This window comes from Mobula hypostoma, chromosome 10 (assembly GCF_963921235.1).
Source record: "Mobula hypostoma chromosome 10, sMobHyp1.1, whole genome shotgun sequence".
NCBI classification, from domain to species: Eukaryota; Metazoa; Chordata; class Chondrichthyes; order Myliobatiformes; family Myliobatidae; genus Mobula; species Mobula hypostoma.
This window is the reverse complement of record NC_086106.1, coordinates 43,229,013-43,256,218: the sequence shown is the minus strand read 5'-3', so window position 1 is coordinate 43,256,218 and position 27,206 is coordinate 43,229,013. Positions and strand designations below refer to the sequence as shown.

Sequence of the window (27,206 nt, the reverse complement as noted above, 5' to 3'; positions counted from 1 at the left end):
TCCTTTCATGATCTTTGTCAGGTCTCCCCTTAACCTCCGCTACTCCACAGAAAACAACTCAGGCACAGTATACCCAACCCCTCTTTATAGCATCTGTGCTCAATTCAAACAGCATCCTGGTAAACCTCGTATGTGCCCTCTCCAAAGCCGTTCCATCCTTCTTACAATGGGGTGACCAGAATTTAACGCTGTACTCCAGATTTGGCCTGACCAGTGTTGTATAATAGGGTGGCAGTGTGGAGACAGGAGGGGTAAAGCCCTCCTTCCCTCCGTTAGTGTCCAGGGCACCCTTGGGCAAGGTGTAGCACCTCCTTATCCCCACAATCAGGGTCACGTGAGCCCACGTGAGCCCACGGGAGCAGCTGGTGGATGGTCGTACGAGCAGCCAGTGCATGTCACAAGTCCTGGTTACGCGACCACCAACGCCAGGCGGACAATCTCTGAAGAGTATTGATAATGGCTGGGGCAAAGGCACTGCCCAGAGGAAGGCAGTGGCAAACCACTTCTGTAGAACAATTTGTTAGGAACAATCAGGGTCAAAGATCATGATTGCCCACATTGTATGACATGACACATAATGATGATGTCATACGACACAGCACGTAATGGCGATGATGATAATGAGAATTGTATAAAGCTGCAACCAAAGTTCCTGACTCGTGAGCTTAATTCCCTGAATAATAAAAGCAAGTGTGCCCCAGGCCTTCTTCACCTGAGCAGTCACTTTCAGGCAACACACACAAAATGCTGGAGGAACTCAGCAGGGAGACATAGACTCGGATCCCAAGATCCCTTTGCCCTTCAGGGTCCTGCCATTGTTAAGGTTTCTACAGCCACAATGGAGGGGTGCCTGGGACGGGATCGTTAGGTGCTGAGGGGGGGTTAAAGGGCATCCTGGACGAGGAAGGGAATATTTTAATTTTTTTCTTATAATTTTTTTTTCTGATGTTATTGATGTTGTAGAGCTGCACTATTCTAGAACTGGAATTTGTAAAGAAAAAGAGAAATGGTTATGAATACTATAGTTGGTGTTCATTATTGTTGTTTTTAGTGTTTCTGTTGTAATATTGTAGACCATGAAATACTTATTTATGGACAAAGGGAGCCGTCAGTAGAGCCCAGGCTTGTTCAGTGTTGATGTACCGAGCCGTTTCTTGCTGTGGCGTTGTCCTCATTCAGCCTCTGACCTTCACCTGACAGGGAGCAGGGACAGGGACGGCCGAGCTCTGGTCATCGTCACAGCGAGGAACCCCGAACCGCAGGACCCCAGGTGCACCAGCGCACAGCTGGCGGGGGTCCTCCTCTACCTCTACTCCATCTCAAGGTGAGGACTGTACAAAGCCTCTACATTACGGGGAGGGGGCACCTCATTGAAATATATCGAATATTGAAAGGCTTGGGTAGAGTGGACGTGGAGACGATGTTTCCTGTAGTGGGGGGAGTCTAGGATCCAAGGAGCAGGAACGGAATAGAAGGAGATCCCTTTGGAACAGGAGATGAGGAGGAATTTCTTCAGCCGGCGGGTGGGGAATCTGTGGAATTCATTGCTGCAGAGGGCTGTGGATGCTGTCAATGGGTATATGGGTACTTGATTAGTAAGATTAGTAAAGGTTACAGGGCAAAGGTAAGAGAATGGGGTTCAGATGGACAGTAAATCAGACATGATGGGAGGGTGGAGCAGATTCGATGGTCCAAATTAGGTTCCTATGTCTTATGGTCTTATGGACCTTGTTGGGGCAGCCCACTTCCAACCCCCTTCTCCCAGGGACAAATAAGTCACCTGATCCATTCACCTTAATGCGTACACTCATGTGTGATCCCTGCATCCACTCCGACGCCTATGGGACCTTGCCGTAGAAAGGTAACAGGACCTCCCAGCACGATAGGCCCAGAATGAACTTCTGACGTGATGGGGTGAATCTGTGATCCCTGCATCCATCGGAATGGAGAAGGTTGTGTTTCTGCAAGGCAGCGGATCCAGCTTCCGCTGTGACCCCACAACAGTAATTGGATACATACACTGTGGGGGAAACATGTGAATGCTACAGAGGGCTCTCTCTGTCTCTCCATAGTTTTTCTCTCTCTCCTCTCTCTCTTTTTCTCCCTTTCACACTCTCGCTCTCTCAATGTCCACCTTTTTCTGTGCCTCTGTCTTGCTCCCATATCTCTTTCTCTCTCAACGTCTCTGTCTGTCTGTCTCTATTTCTCTCTCCCCCAATTCCTGCCTCTCTCTTTCATCCCCCTCTACCCCTTGTTTCTTTCCCTTGGCCTCTGCCAATCTCTCTTTCTCAATATTTCTCTTTGCCTCTCTCATTCTCTTCCCCAGTGCCTGTTTATCTTCCCCCCTATTTGTCCTCTGTTCCACTCTCTTCACCTCTTCAATCATTTTCTCTACCTTCCTCTTTGTCTCCGTTTCCTTTCTCTGTCTTTTGTCTCCATATCTCAGTCTCTCCTCCAATATATATTTCTCTAACTCCCTCTCTCTTTCTCAGTCTTCTGACTATCTGTCTATCACTCTCCCTCCCTTTTATGCTCTGTTTTTGTTTCTTCCCCTATCTGTCCCTCTTCTCCATTCTACTCCCCTCCACCCTTTATCCTCAAGCATAATCTTCTTCCTCTGTGCCGTGCCAATGGGTTTTGGGACGGCCAGTGAAATAAAACTTGAGGAATTTTTTTTTAACAGAGATGAAGGTCTCACTCTGAGTAAGAACTGGAATTCAATTGTGAACAGGGTGGGACAGCAGAAGCCTGATTGGATGAGGACTAACCAATCAGGAGGGGTGTAATATACCACTGGCCTAGCCATGCCCAGGCATCATCCCTGATGAAGATGGCAGATTTGTCATCGAAATGTTGGTTAAAGTTGATACCTGTACCTGGCTGGAAGCCCGCCAAGAGTTTATCTTTCTGATTTATTATTTATTTGTTGACATACAGTGTGGAGTACGCCTTCTGGCCCTTCAAGCCTCTTAGCAATCCCTTTGTTTAACCCTAGCCTAATCACGGAACAATTTACAAAGACCAATTAACCTACTAACTGGTACGTCTTTGGACTGTGGGAGGAAACCAGATCACTGGGAGGAAACCCACAGGGTCTCAGGGAGAACCTACAAACTCCTTATAGTCAGTGGCGGGAATTGAACCTGGGACGCTGGTACTGCTGACCGCTACGCTACTGTGCTGCCCCCACCGTTGCCCGTCTCCCCTTTAATTTTAATCTCTTCTCCTGTCTGTGCCTGCAGGAAGGAGACGCAAGAGAGGGGTCTCAGGGTGCTGATGGACGTTCGTGTCAGCTGGCCGGCAGCTGCGATCTGGAAAGCCCTTGATACCTTCCAGGTGAGACCACCACCCGCAGTCCGCAGTGGGGAAGCTGAAAGCTAATGGCCTCCTCTTTCGTCCTGCGTGTTCGTCTATTTTTTACTGGGTCTCCGGAGCAGTGGGGCTGTGCCTGTTTGGGCTCTGTCAAGGATGAGGTGACAGAGTACCTGGAGGCATATGACAAGATAGGCAGAACTCAGCATGGATTCCTTAAAGGAAAATCCTGCCTGACAAACCTATTGCAATTTTTTGAGGAAATTACCAGTAGGCTAGACAAGGGAGATGCATTAGATGTTGTATATTTGGATTTTCAGAAGGCCTTTGACAAGGTGCCATACATGAGGCTACTTAACAAGATAAGAGCCCAAGGAATTACGGGGAAGTTACATATGTGGATAGAGCGTTGGCTGATTGGCAGGAAACAGAGAGTGGGAATAAAGGGATCCTATTCTGGTTGGCTGCCGGTTACCAGTGGTGTTCCACAGGGGTCTGTGTTGGGGCTGCTTCTTTTTACATCGTATATCAATGATTTGGATTATGGAATAGATGGCTTTATGGCTAAGTTTGCTGATGATACAAAGATAGGTGGAGGGGCCGGTAGTGCTGAGGAAACGGAGAGTCTGCAGAGAGACTTGGATAGATTGGAAGAATGGGCAAAGAAGTGGCAAATGAAGTACAATGTTGGAAAGTGTATGGTTATGCACTTTGGCAGAAAAAATAAACGGGCAGACTATTATTTAAATGGGGAAAGAATTCAAAGTTCTGAGATGCAACGGACTTGGGAGTCCTCATACAGGATACCCTTAAAGCTAACCTCCAGGTTGAGTCGGTGGTGAAGAAGGCGAATGCAATGTTGGCATTCATTTCTAGAGGAATAGAGTATAGGAGCAGGGATGTGATGTTGAGGCTCTTTAAGGCGCTGGTGAGACCTCTCTTGGAGTACTGTAGGTAGTTTTGGTCTCCTTATCTAAGAAAGGATGTGCTGACGTTGGAGAGGGTACAGAGAAGATTCACTAGAATGATTCCGGGAATGAGAGGGATAACATATGAGGAACATTTGTCCGCTCTTGGATTGTATTCCTTGGAGTTTAGAAGAATGAGGGGAGACCTCATAGAAACATTTCGAATGTTAAAAGGCATGGACAGAGTGGATGTGGCAAAGTTGTTTCCCATGATGGGGGAGTCTAGTACGATAGGGCATGACTTAAGGATTGAAAGGCGCCCTTTCAGAACAGAAATGAGAAGAAATTTTTTTAGCCAGAGGGTGGTGAATCTATGGAATTTGTTGGCGGCAGTGGACGCCAAGTCATTGGGTGTATTTAAGGCAGAGATTGATAGGTATTTGAGTAGCCAGGGCATCAAAGGTTATGGTGAGAAGGCGGGGGAGTGGGATTAAATAGGAGAATGGATCAGTTTATGATAAAATGGCGGAGCAGACTCGATGGGCCGAATGGCCTACTTCTGCTCCTTTGTCTTATGGTCTTATGGTCTATCTGTTAAGGGGAACGTGGAGTCTAGTTCTGTATGGGAACTTGGGCAGGGACAACAGGCTGCCTCATCAGAAGCGTATCAGTGAGCAGGGTAGGTTAGTAGTTTGAAGTCATTGTGTTTTTCCCAGTCAATCAAATATTATTTACAAAACTAAATTTCATTGAGGTGGGTTTTGTTCTCTGCAGAGGATTTGTCAAGTTTTTCTGTAAGAAGTCGGAGTAATTGCTATCTATGCTTGTACTTAATACACAGACACAATTAAAAACATCTGATTTGCAACAACTGCCCAAGCACGTCGCAACAGATATACAACATTCGCAAGAAAATGATAAATTAAACACAAATTATTCAGGATTTTTACAAGAAAGAACATGACTAGAGCAAAAAAACATCAAAACCAGGAGCTGTTATTCCGTCCCCCCCACTCACTGTGGCAGGAGTGATCTCTCTCTTTTCCTCGCTAGCACGAGAGAGGGCCTGTTGAGGTGACAGGGTGTGGGATTCTGGATCGTGGTCTCTGTGGGCTTGTTATTGATTGTGTGGGGGGTGCTGATGTTTTTGCCGGAGCGAGTTGGGGGGGGAGGGAGAGGGAGGGTTGAAGTTTTTGCAGCTACTTTGTACGTGGGAGGGGGAGGGTGTCTTTGGGGTTCTAATGTTTCCCTGTCATTCATTCTTTGGGGTTTTTCCTCCCCGCTCTGTTTTGTGGATGTCTGTGATGAGTAAGAATTTCAGGTTGTATACTGTATACATCCTCTGACATTAAATGGAAACATTGAACCAAAGAAAAACACAAGGTTCAGCATTAGTGATGCAGGTTGGTTCAAGAACCGGATGGTTGAAGGGAAGTAGCCGTTCTTATTGCCCCGTTGCAGGAAGAGTGGGGCACAAACAGCACAAGAACAGGCCCTTTGGCCCAACTTGTCCCTGCTGACCCATTTGCCAGTGTTGGTGGCGTGGGTCTTCAGGCTTCTGTACCTCCCGCCCAGTGGGAGCTGCGAGAAGATGGCACGGCCTGGAGAGCAGGACCTTCAATGATGGATGCCTCGCCTCCTGTAGATACGACTGACACAGGATGCCTTGTGGTGAGGCGTGTTGGGGTGCAAGTTCACCGCCCCCTGAAGATGGATAAGGTGGTAAAGACAGGGAGGGAGGGAGGGAACGTCGACTCAGACCATGAGAGGCCTGTGTCGGGCATTTTCATGCCTTACCAGGCGCAGATTGGAAGTCTGTGTGGGGCGCCACTCCTCGCCCAGACCAGAGCAATGTGTGATTAAGTGCCTTGCTCAAGGGCACAGACACGCTGCCACAGCTGAGGCTCGAACTAGCGACCTTGAGATCACTAGGTGAACACCTTAACCACTTGGCCACGTGCCCAACAACCCACGACCTACTTGCCTTCACTGGTTGTGGAATAGAATATAAGCATTGGCAAGTCACGTGACATTTCTGCTGTGTGTAGGACACGAGGCTACTGTGTGCAGTTCTGGTTGCCCCGTTGCAGGAAGAGTGGGGCACAAACAGCACAAGAACAGGCCCTTTGGCCCAACTTGTCCCTGCTGACCCATTTGCCAGTGTTGGACCCACATCCCTCTCAACCTTTCCTACCCGTGTACAGTACCCGCCCAAATGTCTTACCTTCACCCGCCTCTTCTACCATCTACAGCAACTCATTCCACACACCCACCACCCTCTGTGTAGAAAAGTTGCCCCCAGCCCCGCCAGGTCAACTTAAACCTGTACCCAGTAGTTTTTTTTTGGACAGAGAGCTGGGTGCCTGAACCTGACACTCGAGGGTGGGGGAGGGACTAGGTGGTGGGTGCACTCCACACTGGCACCCTGTTAATCTGACACTCGAGGGTGGGGTGGGACTAGGTGGTGGGTACACTCCACACTACCACCCTGTTAACCCGGCACCAATTCTTCTTCCCAGCAAACTGTCCCCGGGGGAATTCACTCCGTTCTGGTGCTGATGGGAAAAGAGCGTCCGATACCCAAGAAGCTGCCACCGGGCCTTCAGGTACGTTGGAATCTACACCCCGTCACCCTCTCACCCTGGCGAGACCTGAGAAACACTCATGCCCGCCCAACTGGACAGCGGGAGGCAGCAATGAGGAAGAGGCCTTCCAGGTGATTCAGGAATTCACTTGCACTCCTTCCAGCCAGCACCCCCCCGCCCCTCCCACCATCTCCCCTGCGCCAGAGAAATGAAACCCAGGCTCGCTGACTGCAGTGAGCCACAGAGAATGTTCCGCCCACCGCAGCTGCTGGCGGTCCGCCATCTCTCCGTGGCCCGCGTCAGGGTTGGCACATACTCCCTCAGCCACTGGCTCGCCCCCTCCGGCGTGCCAAGTTGACAAAACTGAGCCATGGATTGGATACTGGCAATCGGGGTGGGATGGGCAGGCCTGGAGACAGCGCGGGTAGATGGTGGGGGGATGACAAAGGCGCTTGGTACGCCTACGTTTATTGGTCAGGGCACTGAACCCAGGAGCTGAGATGCCACGATCCAGCTGTGCAGGGTGTTGGTGGGACCACATCTGGACTACCCCCTGACCTCTGGTCGCCCAGCTACAGGGAGGATGCAATTAAGCAAGGATGCAGAAAAGGTTCACAAGGATATTACCAGGACTGGAGGGCTGGACTGACGAGGAGAGACTGGACAGGGCGGGAATGTTCTCCCTGGAGTGAAGGAGACCCAGGGGTGACCTTTCGGAGGCTTGAAATCACACGGGACAGAGAGTAAGTGACCAGTCACCCTATTTTCCCCCAGGGTAGGAGAGTCTAAAGCTAACAGGCATAGGTCCAAGGAGAGAAGGAAAAGGTTTAAAGGAGTAAGTTTTTTTTTGCCCATACAGGTGGATGGTGGGTGTGCAGAATGTTCTGTCAGAGACGGTGGTAGAGGTGGGGCAATTACAATGTTTAAAAGTCAGTGGGACAGGAAAGACATGGGCCAAAGGCAGGAAGGAACCTTGGCTATCATGACTGTGATGGGCTGAAGGGCCTGTCGCCGGGCTGTACAACTCTCTGAAGGTTTGATGTCTCTGGATTGGTTCTCAATGGAGCTCGAGAGGACCTACTGGATTCTGAAAGACACGGATAAAGCAGACGTGAGAGTGGGAGAGCCTGGGATTCCGAGGACGTGGTCTCATTATGTCGGGGACCAGGAGAAATTTCTTCGGCCGGAGAGTGGGGTATCTGTTGGGATTTGTTGCCACGGAGGCTGGAGGAGGCCAAGTCGCTGTGTGCATTTCAGGCAGGGACTGGTAGGTTCGTGGTTCGTGAAGGGGTTGAGTTATGGGGAGAAGATGGGAGAAGGGGGTTGAAATAAATCAGCCACGATTGAATGGAAGAGCAGATTCAATGGCCTGGTTCTGCTCCTGTAGTTTATGGAACTGCCCATCCTGCTGGCTCTCTACTTTAATTCTTCATCCCACTCCCCCTCTCTGATCTTCCTGGCTGAGGCCTTCTGCTTTGTTCTAACGAGGCACGACGTAAGGTGGAGGAGTGACACCTTGTCCTCCATCTCAGCGCCTCACAGCCTCCAGGACCCAATACTGACCCCTATGATTACAGGCTTCCCCTGTACCTCATGGCATGGTAGGCCATACCCTGTGACATTGGTCCAGTCTCCTACTCTCCGCAGATACTTCCTGACCTGCTGGGAATTTCACCACAGTCTGACCCGCCTTTCCCATCTCAAATGTGTCCCTTCATTCCTGTTCTCCCTCACTCCCTCTAGATATCCCATTAACCTCTCACCTTCATTAACAGCTTTCACCCTGGCAGCCCATTGCCCCGTCCTATCCTTTTGTCTTATCCTTCTCATCGTAACTTAACACTAACTTGTTCCCTCTCTCATGGTCATACAGCTCAGGAGTGGGCCATTTGGCCCAAGTCATCCATGCTGACCGGCTCGAGTGCGTCCAATTTGCTATATCCCCCAACTTTTTTTATGCCAGGGACCAATACCATTAAGCAAGGATCCCTCTGCTCTAAACCTTTCCCATCTTTCTATCTGTCCAAATGTCTTTTAAAATGTCTCCTAATGTCGTTAGGCATTAATATGGAAGTACAAACAGTAAAATGGATTTAGCAGTGGCTAGATGGGGGACGCCAGAGAGTAGTGGTGGATAACTGTGTGTCAGATTGGAGGACGGTGTGTAGCGGTGTGCCTCAGGGATCTGTACTGGGTCCAATGTTGTTTGTCATATATATTAATGATGTAGATGATGTGGTGGTAAATTGGATTAGTAAGTATGCAGATGATACTAAGATAGGTGGTGTTGTGGATGATGAGATAGGTTTTCAAAACTTGCAGAGAGATTTAGGCCAGTTAGAAGAGTGGGCTGAAAGATGGCAGATGGAGTTTAATGCTGAAAAATGTGAGGTGCTACATTTTGGTAGGACTAGTCAAAACAGGACATACATGGTAAATGGTGGGGCTTTGAAGAATGCTGTAGAACAGAGGGATCTAGGAATAATGGTGCATGGTTCCCTGACGGTGGAATCTCATGTGGATAGGGTGGTGAAGAAAGCTTTTGGTATGCTGGCCTTTATAAATCACAGCATTGAGTATAGGAGTTGGGATGTAATGTTGAAATTGTATAAGGCATTGGTAAGGCCAAATTTGGAGTATTGTGTACAGTTCTGGTCACTGAATTATAGGAAAGATGTCAATAAAATTGAGAGAGTACAGAGGAGGTTTACTAAAATGTTGCCGGGGTTTCATCTCCTAAGTTACAGAGAAAGGTTGAACAAGTTAGGTCTTTATTCTTTGGAGCGTAGAAGGTTGAGGGGGGACTTGATAGAGGTGTTTAAAATTATGAGGGGGATTGATAGAGTTGACGTGGATAGGCTTTTTCCATTGTGAGTGGGGAAGATTCAAACAAGAGGACATGAGTTGAGAGTTAAAGGACAGAAGTTTAGGGGTAACATGAGGGGGAACTTCTTTACTCAGAGAGTGGTAGCTGTGTGGAACGAGCTTCCAGCAGAAGTGGTTGAGGCAGGTTCGATGTTGTCGTTTAAAGTTAAATTGGACAGATATATGGACAGGAAAGGACTGGAGGGTTATGGGCTGAGTGCAGGTTGGTGGGACTAGGTGAGAGTAAGAGTTCGGCACGGACTAGAAGGGCCGAGACGGCCTGTTTCTGCGCTGTAATTGTTATATGGTTATATGGTTATAAAAGGTGTGATTTCACCCAGCTCGTTCCGCACACCCACCACCCTCTGTGTAGAAAAGTTGCCCCTTGGATCTCTTTTAAATCTTTCTTTGCTTGCCTTAAACCTCGTGCCCTCAAGATTTAGAGTCCCCTGCCCTGGCAGGAAAGGACAGTGACAGTTCTGTTTTGTAACTTCAAAACGTGAAACTAATTGAAAGGAAAGCAAGCGAGTCGGGAGATAGATGGTGTAGTTCAATGCTTGATTTCAGTGAGGCGCGCACGTATCGCATGGCAGCGTGATGGCGTACACGGTCCACGTATTTGTGCTGTATAACTCGCAATGAAATGTTGAAACAAACAAAAATGCTTACTCAAACGATATATATAGACAGGATTAGTGAACTGTTAAGTACACCATAGCGACCAGCAACCTTATCCATTGGTTTTATAAACCTCTATCAGGTCAGCTCTCATCCTGCACTCCAGGAAGGACAGTCCCAACCTGTCCAGTCCCTCTTTATAACTCAGCCCTCCACTCCTGGCAACATGCCTGTGAATGTTTTCTACACTTCCTCTGGCTGAATGACGTCCTCCCTGTAATATAAAAGCCAAAAATACTGGAAATTATCACCATGTTTGGCCATATCCAATGAAGAGCCTTCAAACTGAAATATTAAACCTGTTTCTTTATCCGCAGACACTGCCTGACGTGCTGTGAATATTTTTTGAGATAATCTGCTGTTACCTTTTTTTTTAACATTTCTAGCGTCTGCAGAATTTTGATTTTCACTCGCATTCTCACCCAGTTCTGAGAAAAGATCTTTGACCTGAAAATTCAACTCTGATCTCCTCTCTCCAGGTTTTAACTTATAAAAAGTGGAGCCAATGTGGTAAACCTCGGGTAGACTGCACAGAGTTCTGTAGAGTTCTGGATACACTGTTTTGGAAAGGTTGCGAAGAAACTGGAGAGGACAAGAGAGGATGAGAGAGAGATGGAGAGGGAGAGGGAGAGGGAGGGAGAGAGAGAGAGAGAGAGAGGGAGAGAGAGAGAGGGAGGGAGAGAGAGGGAGGGAGAGAGAGGGAGGGAGAGGGAGAGAGAGAGGGGGGAGAGAGAGGGATGGAGAGAGGGAGGGAGAGGGAGAGAGAGAGACAGAGAGAGCAGGGAAGAGGGAGAGGGATGGAGTGAGGGAGGGAGAGAGGGAGGGAGAGAGGGAGGGAGAGGGAGAGAGAGAGGGAGAGAGAGAGGGATGGAGAGAGGGAGGGAGAGAGAGAGAGAGAGGGAGAGAGCGGGGAAGAGGGAGAGGGAGAGGGATGGAGAGAGAGAGGGATGGAGAGAGGGAGAGAGAGGGATGGAGAGAGACAGAGAGAGAGAGGGAGAGGGAGAGGGAGGGGAGAGGGAGGAGAGAGGGAGGGAGAGGGAGAGAGAGAGGGATAGAGAGAGAGGGAAAGAGAGAGGGATGGAGAGAGGGAGGGAGAGAGAGGGAGGAGAGAGAGACAGAGAGAGAGAGGGAGAGAGATGGAGAGGGGGAGAGAGAGGGAGAGAGAGAGAGAGGGATGGAGAGAGGGAGGGAGAGGGAGAGAGGGAGTGGGGGAGAGAGAAACGAGAGGGATAGAGAGAGAGAGGGAGAGAGAGAGAGGGATGGAGAGAGGGAGGGAGAGAGAGGGAGGAGAGAGGGATGGAGAGAGATAGGGATGGAGAGAGAGACAGAGAGAGGGAGAGAGGGAGAGGGAGGGGAGAGGGAGGGAGAGGAGGAAAGAGAGAGGGAGAGGGATGGAGAGAGAGAGAGGGATGGAGAGAGGGAGGGAGAGGGGGAGAGAGAGAGGGAGAGGGATGGACAGAGAGAGAGAGGGATGGAGAGAGGGAGGGAGAGGGGGGAGAGAGAGAGGGAGAGGGAGAGAGAGAGGGATGGAGTGAGGGAGGGAGAGAGGGAGAGAGGGAGGGAGAGGGAGAGAGAGAGGGATGGAGAGAGGGAGGGAGAGAGAGAGAGAGAGGGAGCAGGGAAGAGGGAGAGGGAGAGGGATGGAGAGAGAGAGGGATGGAGAGAGGGAGAGAGAGGGATGGAGAGAGACAGAGAGAGAGAGGGAGAGGGAGAGAATTCTGCCTGAAATTCTGCCAACAATGGCTGTGCCATCAGCAAATTTATGGATGCTATTTGAGCTATGCCTAGCCATAGGTTTAGAGGGATAAGAGCAGTGTGTCATTTTTGATTGTTAGCGAGGTGGAGATATTATTTCCAATCCGCACAGATTGTGGTCTTCTGGTGAGGAAGTCGAGGATCCAGTTGCAGAGGGAGGTACAGAGGCCCAGGTTCTGTAGCTTATCGATCAGGTTGTAGGAATGATGGTGTTAAACACTGAGCTATAGTCAACAAACTGACATCCTGACATCAGTATCTGCATTGTCCAGAAACAGGAATCACTCCCCAGCTCTGAGATAGTGAGACCTATCCCCCCCAAACCCCCCTCCATTTCCTGGACGTCACATTCAGTGGGAAAGACGGTCCCCTGTATCTACCCAGGGATCGCTGTAAGCGCACTATGCACTCAAACGCTGGGTGAACTCAGCAGCTCGGGCAGCGTCTGTGGAGGAAAATGAACCATCAAGGTCTCAGGGTGAGAACCTTCACTGGGACTGGAAAGGAAGGGGGCAGGACCAGAGTAAGGAAGAGTGGGGAGGAGTACGAGCTGGCAGGTGAGACCAGGTGAGGGGGAGGCGGGCGATAGGTGGGAGGGGATAGGTGGAAGAGGTGAAGGGCTGGTACACTGCCCTCTCTTGTGTTCATCCATCATTGTCGATGAGGATCTCGACACCATTATGATGGTGTCAAGACTAGCGCGTGATTTGGATTTAAGTGAGGGAGAGTTGTTCAATCTCTCTTGTACGATTCAAGTCAAGTCAAGTCAAATCACTTTTGATTGGACCATAAACTGCTGGTACAATACACAGTAAAATTGAAACAACCTTCCTCCATGGTGCTACATGATAAAAAGGCATCCGTTAGTCTTGCGAGACCATGAATCTGCCCCTAGAAAGTCTTCACTCTCCAGGGCGCAGGCCTGGGCAAGGTTGTATGGAAGACCGGCAGTTGCCCATGCTGCAAGTCTCCCCTCTCCACGACACCGATGTTGTCCAAGGGAAGGGCATTAGGACCCATACAGCTTGGCACCGGTGTCGTCACAGAGCAATGTGTGGTTAAGTGCCTTGCTCAAGGACACAACATGTTGCCTCGGCTGGGGCTCGAACTCACGATCTTCAGGTCGCTAGCCCAATGCCTTAACCACCTGGCCACATGCCCCCACGTGGTGCTACATGAAACAACAGAAAACTACACGAGACTAAGTGAGACAACACAAGGCTACACTAGACTACGTAAGACAACACAAAAACTACACTAGACTACAGACCTACACAGGACTACATAAAGTTAGTCTAGACTCTGGGTATTAAGGAGTCTGACGGCTTGCGGGGGAAGAAACTGTTGCACAGTCTGGTCGTGAGAGCCCGAATGCTTCGGTACCTTTTTCCAGATGGCAGGAGGGAGAAGAGTTTGTATGAGGGGTGCGTGAGGTCCTTCATAATGCTGTTTGCTTTGCGGGTGCAGCGTGTGGTGTAAATGTCTGTAATGGCGGGAAGAGAGACCCCGATGATCTTCTCAGCTGACCTCACTATTCGCTGCAGGGTCTTGTGATCCGAGATGGTGCAATTCCCGAACCAGGCCGTGATACAGCTGCTCAGGATTTCTCCTTCGTCAGCCCTTTATCTCTTCCATCCATCTTTGATAAGACCCAGGTTTTATAGGACTATTGAATGGTTCCCTAGCACGATGAGATGGATGCCTGACCTCATAATGTACCTCGTTATAACTCCACCCCTCATTATTTCTCTGCACTGCTCTCTTCCTCTGTAGCTGTTACACTTTATTCTGCCTTGTTATTGTTTCTGTCTTGGTGCATCGTGTAATGATCTGATCTGAAGCTTTTCACTGTATCTCGTTACAATAAACCAATACCTCCCCCATTCATCTATCTTCCAGCTTCTCACATCATTTCCTTTCATACCCCTCATTCCCCACCCGCACCCACCTTCTCATTCTGGTTCTGCCCCCTTCCTTTCCAGTCCTGAAGAAGGCCGACTCTTTTTCCATCTCCGTAGATGCTGCCTGACCTGCTGAGCACCTCCAGTGTTTTGTGTGTCGCTCCCGATCCCCAGGGCCGGCAGAGCCGCGTGTCCCACTGTAAAATGCTGACCTCTGACCTCTGTCCCCTCCCCACGACCCCCTCCCTACAGGTGGAGGCCCTCCCCTCCCTCCAGGCCCTACATGAGCGGGTGGAGCCTGCCCAGCTGACGGCACCCTTCGGCGGAAGTTTCCGGTACAGCCACCAGAAGTGGGTGCGGTTTCGGCTGGTGGGTTCCTTGCCGGGGGGCCGACGCGGTTCCTGGGAGGAGGTTTTGGGGGCGGGGGGGTGGTGAGGGGAGGGGTGGTTCTCCACCAGGGTCCATGTGCAGAGCCGGTCTGCAGTGGGGGGGGGGTGACTGGGGTGACAGAGGAGCAGCTGAAATCGGAGGGGGTGGTGGGGATTGTCAGACCACCTCCCTCGTGAACCGAGGCTGCGTGGAGGGAGTTGCTTGATGCGTCTCTCGGGGATGGCGGTGCCAAGGAGGGCAGTGTGTGTGGGTGGGAGTCTGGAGCACTCTGAGGTGGCAGGAAAGTGGGGAGGGCAGGGGGTGGGGCTGAACGGGGGGGCAGGGGGAGAAAGGGGCCAAGGGAAGAGCAGGGAGCAAGAGAGAGTGGGGGAAGAGGGGCAGGAGTAGGGCAGGAGGCAAGAGGTATGTGGGAGGGGAGGAAAGGGCAAGGGGAGGAGGAGCGGGCAGGGCAAGAGAGAGGAGGAGGGATGAATGGAGCAAAAAGAGGGCAGAGGACAGGGGGAGGGTGGGAAGGGTGAACAGGGGCAAGGGAAAGAGGGGAGAGCATGGTTGGGGGGGCAGGGATGAGAGGGGTTATATGGGGCGGGACAGCAGAGGAGGGGTGGGCAGGGATTGTGTCAGAGGTGGAGGGGGGAATGAGTGTGGTTGGGCTGAGGTGGGGGTGGGGGGGGCATAGGAAATGGAGGGTAGATGTACAAAGGGAGGAGGGAGCAGGTAGGGGAGGGGGTAGGGGATAATTCTGGAGGATGGGAGGGTTGGGGATGGGTGTGGGGTCGAGGACTGAAGGGGTTGGTGGGCTACGGCTGAGCAGGTTGAAAGTGCAAGTGCAGAGGGGATGGAGGGTGGGAGGGGCAGGGGACATCCTCTGGGGTATTTGGCCCACGCACTCATGGACTGAAACTGCTCCCTCAGAGCCTGGAGTCGTTGGTTCAAGCCTGCAGAACCTCCATTCAGTTCCTGCGCAGCACAACCTTCCAACTGGAGGCAAAGCGGCTCCCCGAGAACGAGAAGGTACCTGGAAATGCCTTATCCCTCCCCAGATGCAGCCTGACCCAACACAAGACACATTCCAATCCCACTCCCTGTCCCACTCCGAGTCTTTGTCCCACTGCCTGACACTGACCCTGCCTGGGTTCCAGTCCCCGACACCAGTCCAGTCCCTCTCCATGTGCCAATCCTCATCTCAGTGTCTGATATTGACTCCAGACTTAATCTGCATCAGTATTCGGTTATGGTGGGAGGAGATATCAACCTAACCACGTCGAACAGGAAATGAGTGATACCAAGGATTTAGGCCCCGTTCCACACACTGCTTTTAAACCCACCGGGACCCCCTCACCCACAATGAACCCACCTGGACAACGTTCCCCACACTGAACCCACCGAGACCCCGTTCCCCACACTGAACCCACCGAGACCCCGTTCCCCACACTGAACCTACCGGGACCCTGTCACCCAGACTAAACCCACCGGGACCCCGTTCTCCACAGTGAACCCATCGGGACCCCCTCACCCACACTAATCCCACCGGAACCCCTTTCCCCACACTGAACCTACCGGGACCCTGTCACCCAGACTAAACCCACCGGGACCCCGTTCTCCACAGTGAACCCATCGGGACCCCCTCACCCACACTAATCCCACCGGGACCCCTTTCCCCACACTGAACCTACCGGGACCCTGTCACCCAGACTAAATCCACCGGGACCCCATTTCCCCACAATGAACCCACCGGGACCCCGTTCCCCACAATGAACCCACCCGGACAACGTTCCCCACACTGAACCCACCGGGACTCCGTATCCCACACAAAACCCACTGGGACAACGTTCCCCACATTGAACCCACCGGGACCCCGTTCCCCACACTGAACCCACTGGGACCCCGTCACCCACACTGAACCCACTGGGACCCCGTCACCCACACTGAAACCACCAGGACTCCGTATCCCACACAAAACCCACCCGGACAACGTTCCCCACAGTAAACCCACCGGGACCCCGTTCCCCACACTGAAACCACTGGGACCCCGTTCCCCACACTGAACCCTCCGGGACCCCGTTCCCCACACTAAACCCACCAGGACCCCGTTCCCCACACTAAACCCATCGGGACAACGTTCCCCACAGTAAACCCACTGGGACCCCCTCACCCACACTAATCCCACTGGGACCCCCTCACCCACACAAGTCCCACTGGGACCCCCCCACACTGAACCCACCATAACCCCGTTACCCACACTGAACCCACTGGGACCCCGTCACCCACACTGAACCCACCGGGACTCCGTATCCCACACAAAACCCACCCGGACAACGTTCCCCACAGTAAACCCACCGGGACCCCGTTCCCCACACTGAAACCACTGGGACCCCGTTCCCCACACTGAACCCACCAGGACTCCGTATCCCACACAAAACCCACCCGGACAACGTTCCCCACAGTAAACCCACCATGACCCCATTCCCCACACTGAAACCACTGGGACCCCGTTCCCCACACTGAACCCTCCGGGACCCCGTTCCCCACACTAAACCCACCAGGACCCCGTTCCCCACACTAAACCCATCGGGACAACGTTCCCCACAGTAAACCCACTGGGACCCCCTCACCCACACTAAACCCACTGGGACCCCCTCACCCACACAAGTCCCACTGGGACCCCCCCACACTGAACCCACCATAACCCCGTTACCCACACTGAACCCACTGGGACCCCGTCACCCACACTGAACCCACCGGGACTCCGTATCCCACACAAAACCCACCGGGACAACGTTCCCCACAGTAAACCCACCGGGACCCCGTTCCCCACACTGAACCCACCGGGACCGCCTCACCCACACTAATCCCACCGGGACCCCGTCACCCACACAGAACCCACCGGGACCCCGTTTCCCACACTGAACCCACCGAGACCCCGTTCCCCACACTAAACCCACCGGTACCCCGTTCCCCACACTGAACCCACCGAGACCCCGTTCCCCACACTGAACCCACCGGGACCCCGTTCCCCACACTGAACCCATTGGAACCCCCTCACCCACACTAATCCCACCGGGACCCCTTTCCCCACACTGAACCCACCGGGACCCTGTCACCCAGACTAAATCCACCGGGACCCCGTTTCCCCACAATTATCCCTCCGGGATCCCGTTCCCCACGCAAAATCCACCACGACCCCGTTCCCCACACTGAACCCACCGGGACCCCGTTCCCCACAATGAGCCCACCCGGACAACGTTCCCCACACTGAACCCACCGGGACTCCGTTTCCCACACTGAACCCACCATAACCCCGTTACCCACACTGAACCCACTGGGACCCCGTCATCCACACTGAACCCACCGGGACTCCGTATCCCACACAAAACCCACTGGGACAACGTTCCCCACATTGAACCCACCGGGACCCCGTTCCCCACACTGAACCCACCGGGACCCCGTTCCCCACACTAAACCCATCGGGACAACGTTCCCCACAGTAAACCCACCGGGACCCCCTCACCCACACTAATCCCACCAGGACCCCCTCACCCACACAAATCCCACTGGGAGCCCCCCACACTGACCCCACCATAACCCCGTTACCCACACTGAACCCACTGGGACCCCGTCACCCACACTGAACCCACCAGGACTCCGTATCACACACAAAACCCACCCGGACAACGTTCCCCACAGTAAACCCACCATGACCCCGTTCCCCACACTGAAACCACTGGGACCCCGTTCCCCACACTGAACCCTCCGGGACCCCGTTCCCCACACTAAACCCACCAGGACCCCGTTCCTCACACTAAACCCATCGGGACAACGTTCCCCACAGTAAACCCACTGGGACCCCCTCACCCACACTAATCCCACTGGGACCCCCTCACCCACACAAGTCCCACTGGGACCCCCCCACACTGATCCCACCATAACCCCGTTACCCACACTGAACCCACTGGGACCCCGTCACCCACATGGAACCCACCGGGACTCCGTATCCCACACAAAACCCACCGGGACCCCGTCACCCACACTAATCCCACCGGGACCCCGTCACCCACACTGAACCCACCGGGACTCCGTACACCACACTAACCCAACGGGACCCCATCCCAGACAGTAAACACACCGGGACCCCATTCCCCACACCAAACCCACCGGGACCCCGTTTCCCACACTGAACCCACCGAGACCCCGTTCCCCACACTAAACCCACCGGGACCCCGTTCCCCACACTAAACCCACCGGGACCCCGTTCCCGACACTGATCCCACCGGGACCCCGTTCCCCACACTGAACCCACCGAGACCCCGTTCCCCACACTGAACCCACCCAGACCCCGTTCCCCACACTGAACCCACCGGGACCCCGTCATCCACACTGAACCCACCGGGACTCCGTATCCCACACAAAACCCACTGGGACAACGTTCCCCACATTGAACCCACAGGGATCCCGTTCCCCACCCTGAACACACCGGGACCCCGTTCCCCACACTAAACCCATCGGGACAACGTTCCCCACAGTAAACCCACCGGGACCCCTCACCCACACTAATCCCACCGGGACCCCCCAACACTGAACCCACCATAACCCCGTTACCCACACTGAACCCACTGGGACCCCGTCACCCACACTGAACCCACCAGGACTCCGTATCCCACACAAAACCCACCCGGACAACGTTCCCCACAGTAAACCCACCATGACCCCATTCCCCACACTGAAACCACTGGGACCCCGTTCCCCACACTGAACCCTCCGGGACCCCGTTCCCCACACTAAACCCACCAGGACCCCGTTCCCCACACTAAACCCATCGGGACAACGTTCCCCACAGTAAACCCACCGGGACCCCCTCACCCACACTAATCCCACCGAGACCCCCTCACCCACACAAATCCCACTGGGACCCCCCCACACTGAACCCACCATAACCCCGTTACCCACAAGGAACCCACTGGGACCCCGTCACCTACACTGAACCCACCGGGACCCCGTTCTCAACACTGAAACCACCGTGACCCCTTTCCCCACACTAAACCCACTGGGACCCCGTTCACCACACTGAACCCACCGGGACTCCATTCCCCACACTGAACTCACCGGGACCCTATTCCCCACACTGAACCCACTGGAATCCCGTCACCCACGCTGAACCCAGCGGGAACCCGTTCCACACACTGAACCCACCGGGATTCCATTCCCCACCCTAAACCCACCATGACTCCGTTCCCCACACTGAACCCACCCGGACCCCATTCCCCACACGGAACCCACCGGGAACCCGTTCCCCACACTAAACCCACCGGGACCCCGTCACCCACAATGAAAGCACTAGGACCCCGTTCCCCACACACTGAAAGCACTGGGACCCTGTTCCCCACACACTGAAAGCACTGGGACCCTGTTCCCCACACTGAACCCACCGGGACCCCGTTCTCCACACTGAACCCACCGGGACCCCGTTCCCCACACTAAACCCATCGGGACAACGTTCCCCACAGTAAACCCACCGGGACACCCTCACCCACAACTAATCCCACCGGGACCCCCTCACCCACACAAATCCCACTGGGAAACCCCCACACTGAGCCCACCATAACCCCGTTACCCACACTGAACCCACTGGGACCTCGTCACCCACACTGAACCCACCGGGACTCCGTATCCCACACAAAACCCACCGGGACAACGTTCCCCACAGTAAACCCACCGGGACCCCGTTCCCCACAGTAAACCCACCGGGACCCCCTCACCCACAATAATCCCACCGAGACCCCTTCACCCACACAAATCCCACTGGGAACCCCCCACAATGAACCCACCATAACCCCGTTACCCACAAGGAACCCACTGGGACCCCGTCACCCACACTGAACTCACCGGGACCCCGTTCCCCACACTGAAACAATCGGGACCACGTTGCCCACACTAAACCCACCGGGACTCCGTACCCGACACTGAACCCACCGGAACCAGAACCCCACACTGAGCCCAACGGGACCCCGTTCCACACACTGAACCCACCGGGACCCCGTTCTCCACACTGAACCCACCAGGACCCCGTTCCCCACACTAAACCCATCGGGACAACGTTCCCCACAGTAAACCCACCGGCAACCCGTTCCCCACACTGAATCCACCGGGACCCCGTCACCCACACTGAACCCACCAGGACTCCGTATCCCACACAAAACCCACCCGGACAACGTTCCCCACAGTAAACCCACCATGACCCCATTCCCCACACTGAAACCACTGGGACCCCGTTCCCCACACTGAACCCTCCGGGACCCCGTTCCCCACACTAAACCCACCAGGACCACGTTCCCCACACTAAACCCATCAGGACAACGTTCCCCACAGTAAACCCACTGGGACCCCCTCACCCACACTAATCCCACTGGGACCCCCTCACCCACACAAGTCCCACTGGGACCCCACCACACTGATCCCACCATAACCCCGTTACCCACACTGACCCCACTGGGACCCCGTCACCCACACTGAACCCACCGGGACTCCGTATCCCACACAAAACCCACCGGGACAACGTTCCCCACAGTAAACCCACCGGGAACCAGTTCCCCACACTGAACCCACCGGGACCCCGTTCCCCACACTGAACCCACCGGGACCGCCTCACCCACACTAATCCCACCGGGACCCCGTCACCCACACTAATCCCACCGGGACCCCGTCACCCACACTGAACCCACCGGGACTCCGTACACCACACTAACCCAACGGGACCCCATTCCAGACAGTAAACACACCGGGACCCCATTCCCCACACCAAACCCACCGGGACCCCGTTTCCCACACTGAACCCACCGAGACCCCGTTCGCCACACTAAACCCACCGGGACCCCGTTCCCCACACTAAACCCACCGAGACCCCGTTCCCCACACTGAACCCACCAGGACTCCGTTTCCCACACTGAACCCACCATAACCCCGTTACCCACACTCAACCCACTGGGACCCCGTCATCCACACTGAACCCACCAGGACTCCGTATCCCACACAAAACCCACTGGGACAACGTTCCCCACATTGAACCCACCGGGACCCCGTTCCCCACACTGAACCCACCGGGACCTCGTTCCCCACACTAAACCCATCGGGACAACGTTCCACACAGTAAACCCACCGGGACCCCCTCACCCACACTAATCCCACCGGGACCACCTCACCCACACAAATCCCACTGGGACCCCCCCACACTGAACCCACCATAACCCCGTTACCCACACTGAACCCACTGGGACCCCGTCACCCACACTGAACCCACCAGGACTCCGTATCCCACACGAAACCGACCCGGACAACATTCCCCACAGTAAACCCACCGGGACCCCGTTCCCCATACTGAAACCACTGGGACCCCGTTCCCCACACTGAACCCTCCGGGACCCCGTTCCCCACACTAAACCCACCAGGACCCCGTTCCCCACACGAAACCCATCGGGACCCCGTCACCCACACTGAACCCACCGGGACTCCGTACACCACACTAACCCAACGGGACCCCATTCCAGACAGTAAACACACCGGGACCCCATTCCCCACACCAAACCCACCGGGACCCGTTACCCACACTGAACCCACCGAGACCCCGTTCGCCACACTAAACCCACCGGGACCCCGTTCCCCACACTAAACCCACCGAGACCCCGTTCCCCACACTGAATCAACCAGGACTCCGTTTCCCACACTGAACCCACCATAACCCCGTTACCCACACTCAACCCACTGGGACCCCGTCATCCACACTGAACCCACCGGGACTCCGTATCCCACACAAAACCCACTGGGACAACGTTCCCCACATTGAACCCACCGGGACCTCGTTCCCCACAATAAACCCATCGGGAAAACGTTCCACACAGTAAACCCACCGGGACCCCCTCACCCACACTAATCCCACCGGGACCACCTCACACACACAAATCCCACTGGGACCCCCCCACACTGAACCCACCATAACCCCGTTACCCACACTGAACCTACTGGGACCCCGTCACCCACACTGAACCCACCAGGACTCCGTATCCCACACAAAACAGACCCGGACAACATTCCCCACAGTAAACCCACCGGGACCCCGTTCCCCATACTGAAACCACTGGGACCCCGTTCCCCACACTGAACCCTCCGGGACCCCATTCCCCACACTAAACCCACCAGGACCCCGTTCCCCACACTAAACCCATCGGGACAACGTTCCCCACAGTAAACCCACTGGGACCCCCTCACCCACACTAATCCCACTGGGACCCCCACACACACACAAGTCCCACTGGGACCCCCCCACACTGATCCCACCATAACCCCGTTACCCACACTGAACCCACTGGGACCCCGTCACCCACACTGAACCCACCGGGACTCCGTATCCCACACAAAACCCACTGGGACAACGTTCCCCACAGTAAACCCACCGGGACCCCGTTCCCCACACTGAACCCACCGGGACCCCGTTCCCCACACTAAACCCACCGGGACTCCGTACCCGACACTGAACCCACCGGAACCAGAACACCACACTGAGCCCAACGGGACCCCGTTCCACACACTGAACCCACCGGGACCCCGTTCTCCACACTGAACCCACCGGGACCCCGTTCCCCACACTAAACCCATCGGGACAACGTTCCCCACAGTAAACCCACCGGGAACCCGTTCCCCACACTGAATCCACCGGGACCCCGTTCCCCACACTGAACCCACCGGGACCCCATTCCCCACACTAACCCGCCGGGACCCCGTTCCCCACACTGAACCCACCGGAACCCCATTCCCCACACTGAACCCACCGAGACCCCGTTACCCACACTGAACCCACCGGAACCCCATACCCCACACTGAATCCACCGGAACCAGGACCCCACACTGAGTCCAGCGGGACCCCGTTTCAAACACTGAACCCACCGGGACCCTGTTCCCCACACTGAACCCACTGGGACCCCGTTCCCCACACGGAAACCACCGGGACCCCGTTTACCCACACTGAACCCAACGGGACCCTGTTCCCCACACTGAAACCACCGGGACCCCGTTCCCCACACTAAACCCACCGGGAACCCGTTCCCCACACTAAACCCACCGGGACCCCGTCACCCACACTGAACCCACTGGGAACCCGCTTCCCACACTAAACCCACCGGGACCCCGTCACCCACACTGAACCCACTGGGACCCCGTTCCCCACACTGAACGCACCGGGACCCCGTTCCCCACACTGAACCCAGCTGGACCCCATTCCCCACACTAACCCACCGGGACCTCGTTCCCCACACGGATCCCACCGAGACCCCGTTACCCACACTGAACCCACCGGAACCCCGTTCCCCACACTAAACCCACCGGGAACCCGTTCCCCACACTAAACCCACCGGGACCCCGTCACCCACACTGAACCCACTGGGAACCCGCTTCCCACACTAAACCCACCGGGACCCCGTCACCCACACTGAACCCACTGGGACCCCGTTCCCCACACTGAACGCACCGGGACCCCGTTCCCCACACTGAACCCACCGGGACCCTGTCACCTAGACTAAACCCACCGGGACCCTGTTTCCCCACACTGATCTCACCGGGATCCCGTTCACTACCCTAAACCCACCATGACCCCGTTCCCCACAATGAAAGCACTAGGACCCCGTTCCCCACACACTGAAAGCACTGGGACCCCGTTCCCCACACTGAACTCACCGGGACCCCGTCACCCACACTGAACCAACCGGACCCCATTCCCCACACGGAACCCACCGGGACCCCGTTTACCCACACTGAACCCACCGGGACCCCGTTACCCACACTGAACCCACCGGGACCCCGTTACCCACACTGAACCCACCGGGACTCCATATCCCACACAAGACCCAATGGGACAACGTTCCCCACAGAAAACCCACCGGGACCCCTTTCCCCACAGTAAACCCACCGGGACCCCCTCACCCACACTAATCCCACCGAGACCCCCTCACCCACACAAATCCCACTGGGACCCCCCCACACTGAACCCACCATAACCCCGTTACCCACAAGGAATCCACTGGGACCCTGTCACCTACACTGAACCCACCGGGACCCCGTTCTCAACATTGAAACCACCGTGACCCCGTTCCCCACACTAAATCCACTGGGACCCCGTTCACCACACTGAACCCACCGGGACCCCGTTACCCACACTGAACCCACCGGAACCCCGTTCCCCACACTGAACCCACTGGGACCCCGTTACCCACACTGAACCCACCGGAACCCCGTTCCCCACACTGAACCCACTGGGACCACGTTGCCCACACTAAACCCACTGGGACCCCGGTCCCCAGACTATACCCACTGGGACCCCGTTTCCCACACTGAACCCACCGGGACCCCGTTCTCCACACTGAATCCACTGGGACCCCGTTCCCCACACTGAACCCACTGGGACCCCGTTCCCCACACTGAACCCACTGGGACCTCGTTCGCCACACTGAACGCACCGGGACCCCGTTCCCCACATTGATCCCACAGGGACCCTGTTCCCCACACTGAAAACACTGGGACCCCGTTCCCCACACTGAAACCACCGGGACCTCGTTCCCCACATTGATCCCACAGGGACCCTGTTCCCCACACTGAAACCACCGGGACCCTGTTCCCCACACTAAACCCACTGGGACCCCATTCCCCACACTGAACCCACCGGGACCCCGTCACCAACACTGAACCCACCCGGACCCCATTCCCCACACGGAACCCACCGGGACCCCGTTTACCCACACTGAACCCAACGAGACCCCGTTCCCCACACTGAACGCACCGGGACCCCGTTCCCCACACTGAACCCACCTGGACCCCATTCCCCACACTAACCAACCGGGACCCCATTCCCCACACTGAACCCACCGAGACCCCGTTACCCACACTGAACCCACCGGAACCCGGTTCCCCACACTGAACCCACTGGGACCAAGTTGCCCACACTAAACCCACTGGGACCCCGGTCCCCAGACTATACCCACTGGGTCACCGTTTCCCACACTGAACCCACCGGGACCCCGTTCTCCACACTGAACCCACTGGGACCCCGTTCCCCACACTGAACCCACTGGGACCCCGTTCCCCACACTGAACCCACTGGGACCCCGTTCCCCACACTGAACCCACCGGGACCCCGTTACCCACACTGAACACACCGGGACACGGTCACCCACACTGAACCCACTGGGACCCCCGATGCCCACACTGATCCTACTGGGATCCTGTTCCCCACCCTAAACCCACCATGACCCCATTCCCAATACTAAACCCACCGGGACCCCGTTCCCCAAACTAAACCCACCGGGACCCCGTCACCCACACTGAACCCACTGGGACCCCGTTCCCCAAACTAAACCCACCGGGACCCCGTCACCCACACTGAACCCACTGGGACCCCGTTCCCCACACTGAACGCACCGGGACCCCATTCCCCACACTGAAACCACCGGGACCCTGTCACCTAGACTAAACCCACCGGGACCCTGTTTCCCTACACTGATCTCACTGGGATCCCGTTCACTACCCTAAACCCACCATGACCCCGCTCCTCACAATGAAAGCACTAGGACCCCGTTCCCCACACACTGAAAGCACTGGGACCCCGTTCCCCACACTGAACTCACCGGGACCCCGTCACCCACACTGAACCCAGCCGGACCCCATTCCCCACATGGAACCCACCGGGACCCCGTTTACCCACACTGAACCCAACGGGACCCCGTTCCCCACACTGAACCCACTGGGACCCCATCACTCACACTGAACCCACCGGGACTCCATATCCCACACAAGACCCAATGGGACAACGTTCCCCACAGTAAACCCACCGGGACCCCCTCACCCACACTAATCCCACCGAGACCCCCTCACCCACACAAATCCCACTGGGACCCCCCCACACTGAACTCACCATAAACCTGCTTCCCACACTAAACCCACCGGGACCCCGTCACCCACACTGAACCCACTGGGACCCCGTTCCCCACACTGAACCCACCGGGACCCCGTTCCCCACACTGAACCCACCTGGACCCCATTCCCCACACTAACCCACCGGGACCCCATTCCCCACACTGAACCCACCGAGACCCCGTTACCCACACTGAACCCACCGGAACCCCGTTCCCCACACTGAACCCACTGGGACCACGTTGCCCACACTAAACCCACTGGGACCCCGGTCCCCAGACTATACCCACTGGGACCCCGTTTCCCACACTGAACCCACCGGGACCCCGTTCTCCACACTGAACCCACTGGGACCCCGTTCCCCACACTGAACCCACTGGGACCCCGTTCCCCACACTGAACCCACCGGGACCCCGTTCCCAACACTGAACCCACCGGGACCCTGTCACCTAGAATAAACCCACCGGGACCCTGTTTCCCCACACTGATCTCACCGGGATCCCGTTCACTACCCTAAACCCACCATGACCCCACTCCCCACAATGAAAGCACTAGGACCCCGTTCCCCACACACTGAAAGCACTGGGACCCCGTTCCCCACACTGAACTCACCGGGACCCCGTCACCCACACTGAACCAACCGGACCCCATTCCCCACACGGAACCCACCGGGACCCCGTTTACCCACACTGAACCCAACGGGACCCCGTTCCCCACACTGAACCCACTGGGACCCCATGACTCACACTGAACCCACCGGGACTCCATATCCCACACAAGACCCAATGGGACAACGTTCCCCACAGTAAACCCACCGGGACCCCCTCACCCACACTAATCCCACCGAGACCCCCTCACCCACACAA

At 55.4% G+C, this 27,206-nt stretch overlaps 1 protein-coding gene across 1 annotated transcript in view; it reads left to right on the top strand.

Moving 5' to 3' along the window:
* The window catches only part of LOC134352528 (uncharacterized), a 276,182-nt gene that overhangs the window by 12,981 nt on the left and 235,995 nt on the right, over window positions 1-27,206 (top strand). Inside the window, exons 4-8 of the mRNA XM_063059793.1 lie at window positions 1,201-1,324; window positions 3,243-3,336; window positions 6,740-6,826; window positions 14,257-14,373; window positions 15,307-15,405. Coding sequence (XP_062915863.1) covers window positions 1,201-1,324; window positions 3,243-3,336; window positions 6,740-6,826; window positions 14,257-14,373; window positions 15,307-15,405 — 521 coding nt within the window. The remainder of the gene's footprint in view (window positions 1-1,200; window positions 1,325-3,242; window positions 3,337-6,739; window positions 6,827-14,256; window positions 14,374-15,306; window positions 15,406-27,206) is intronic.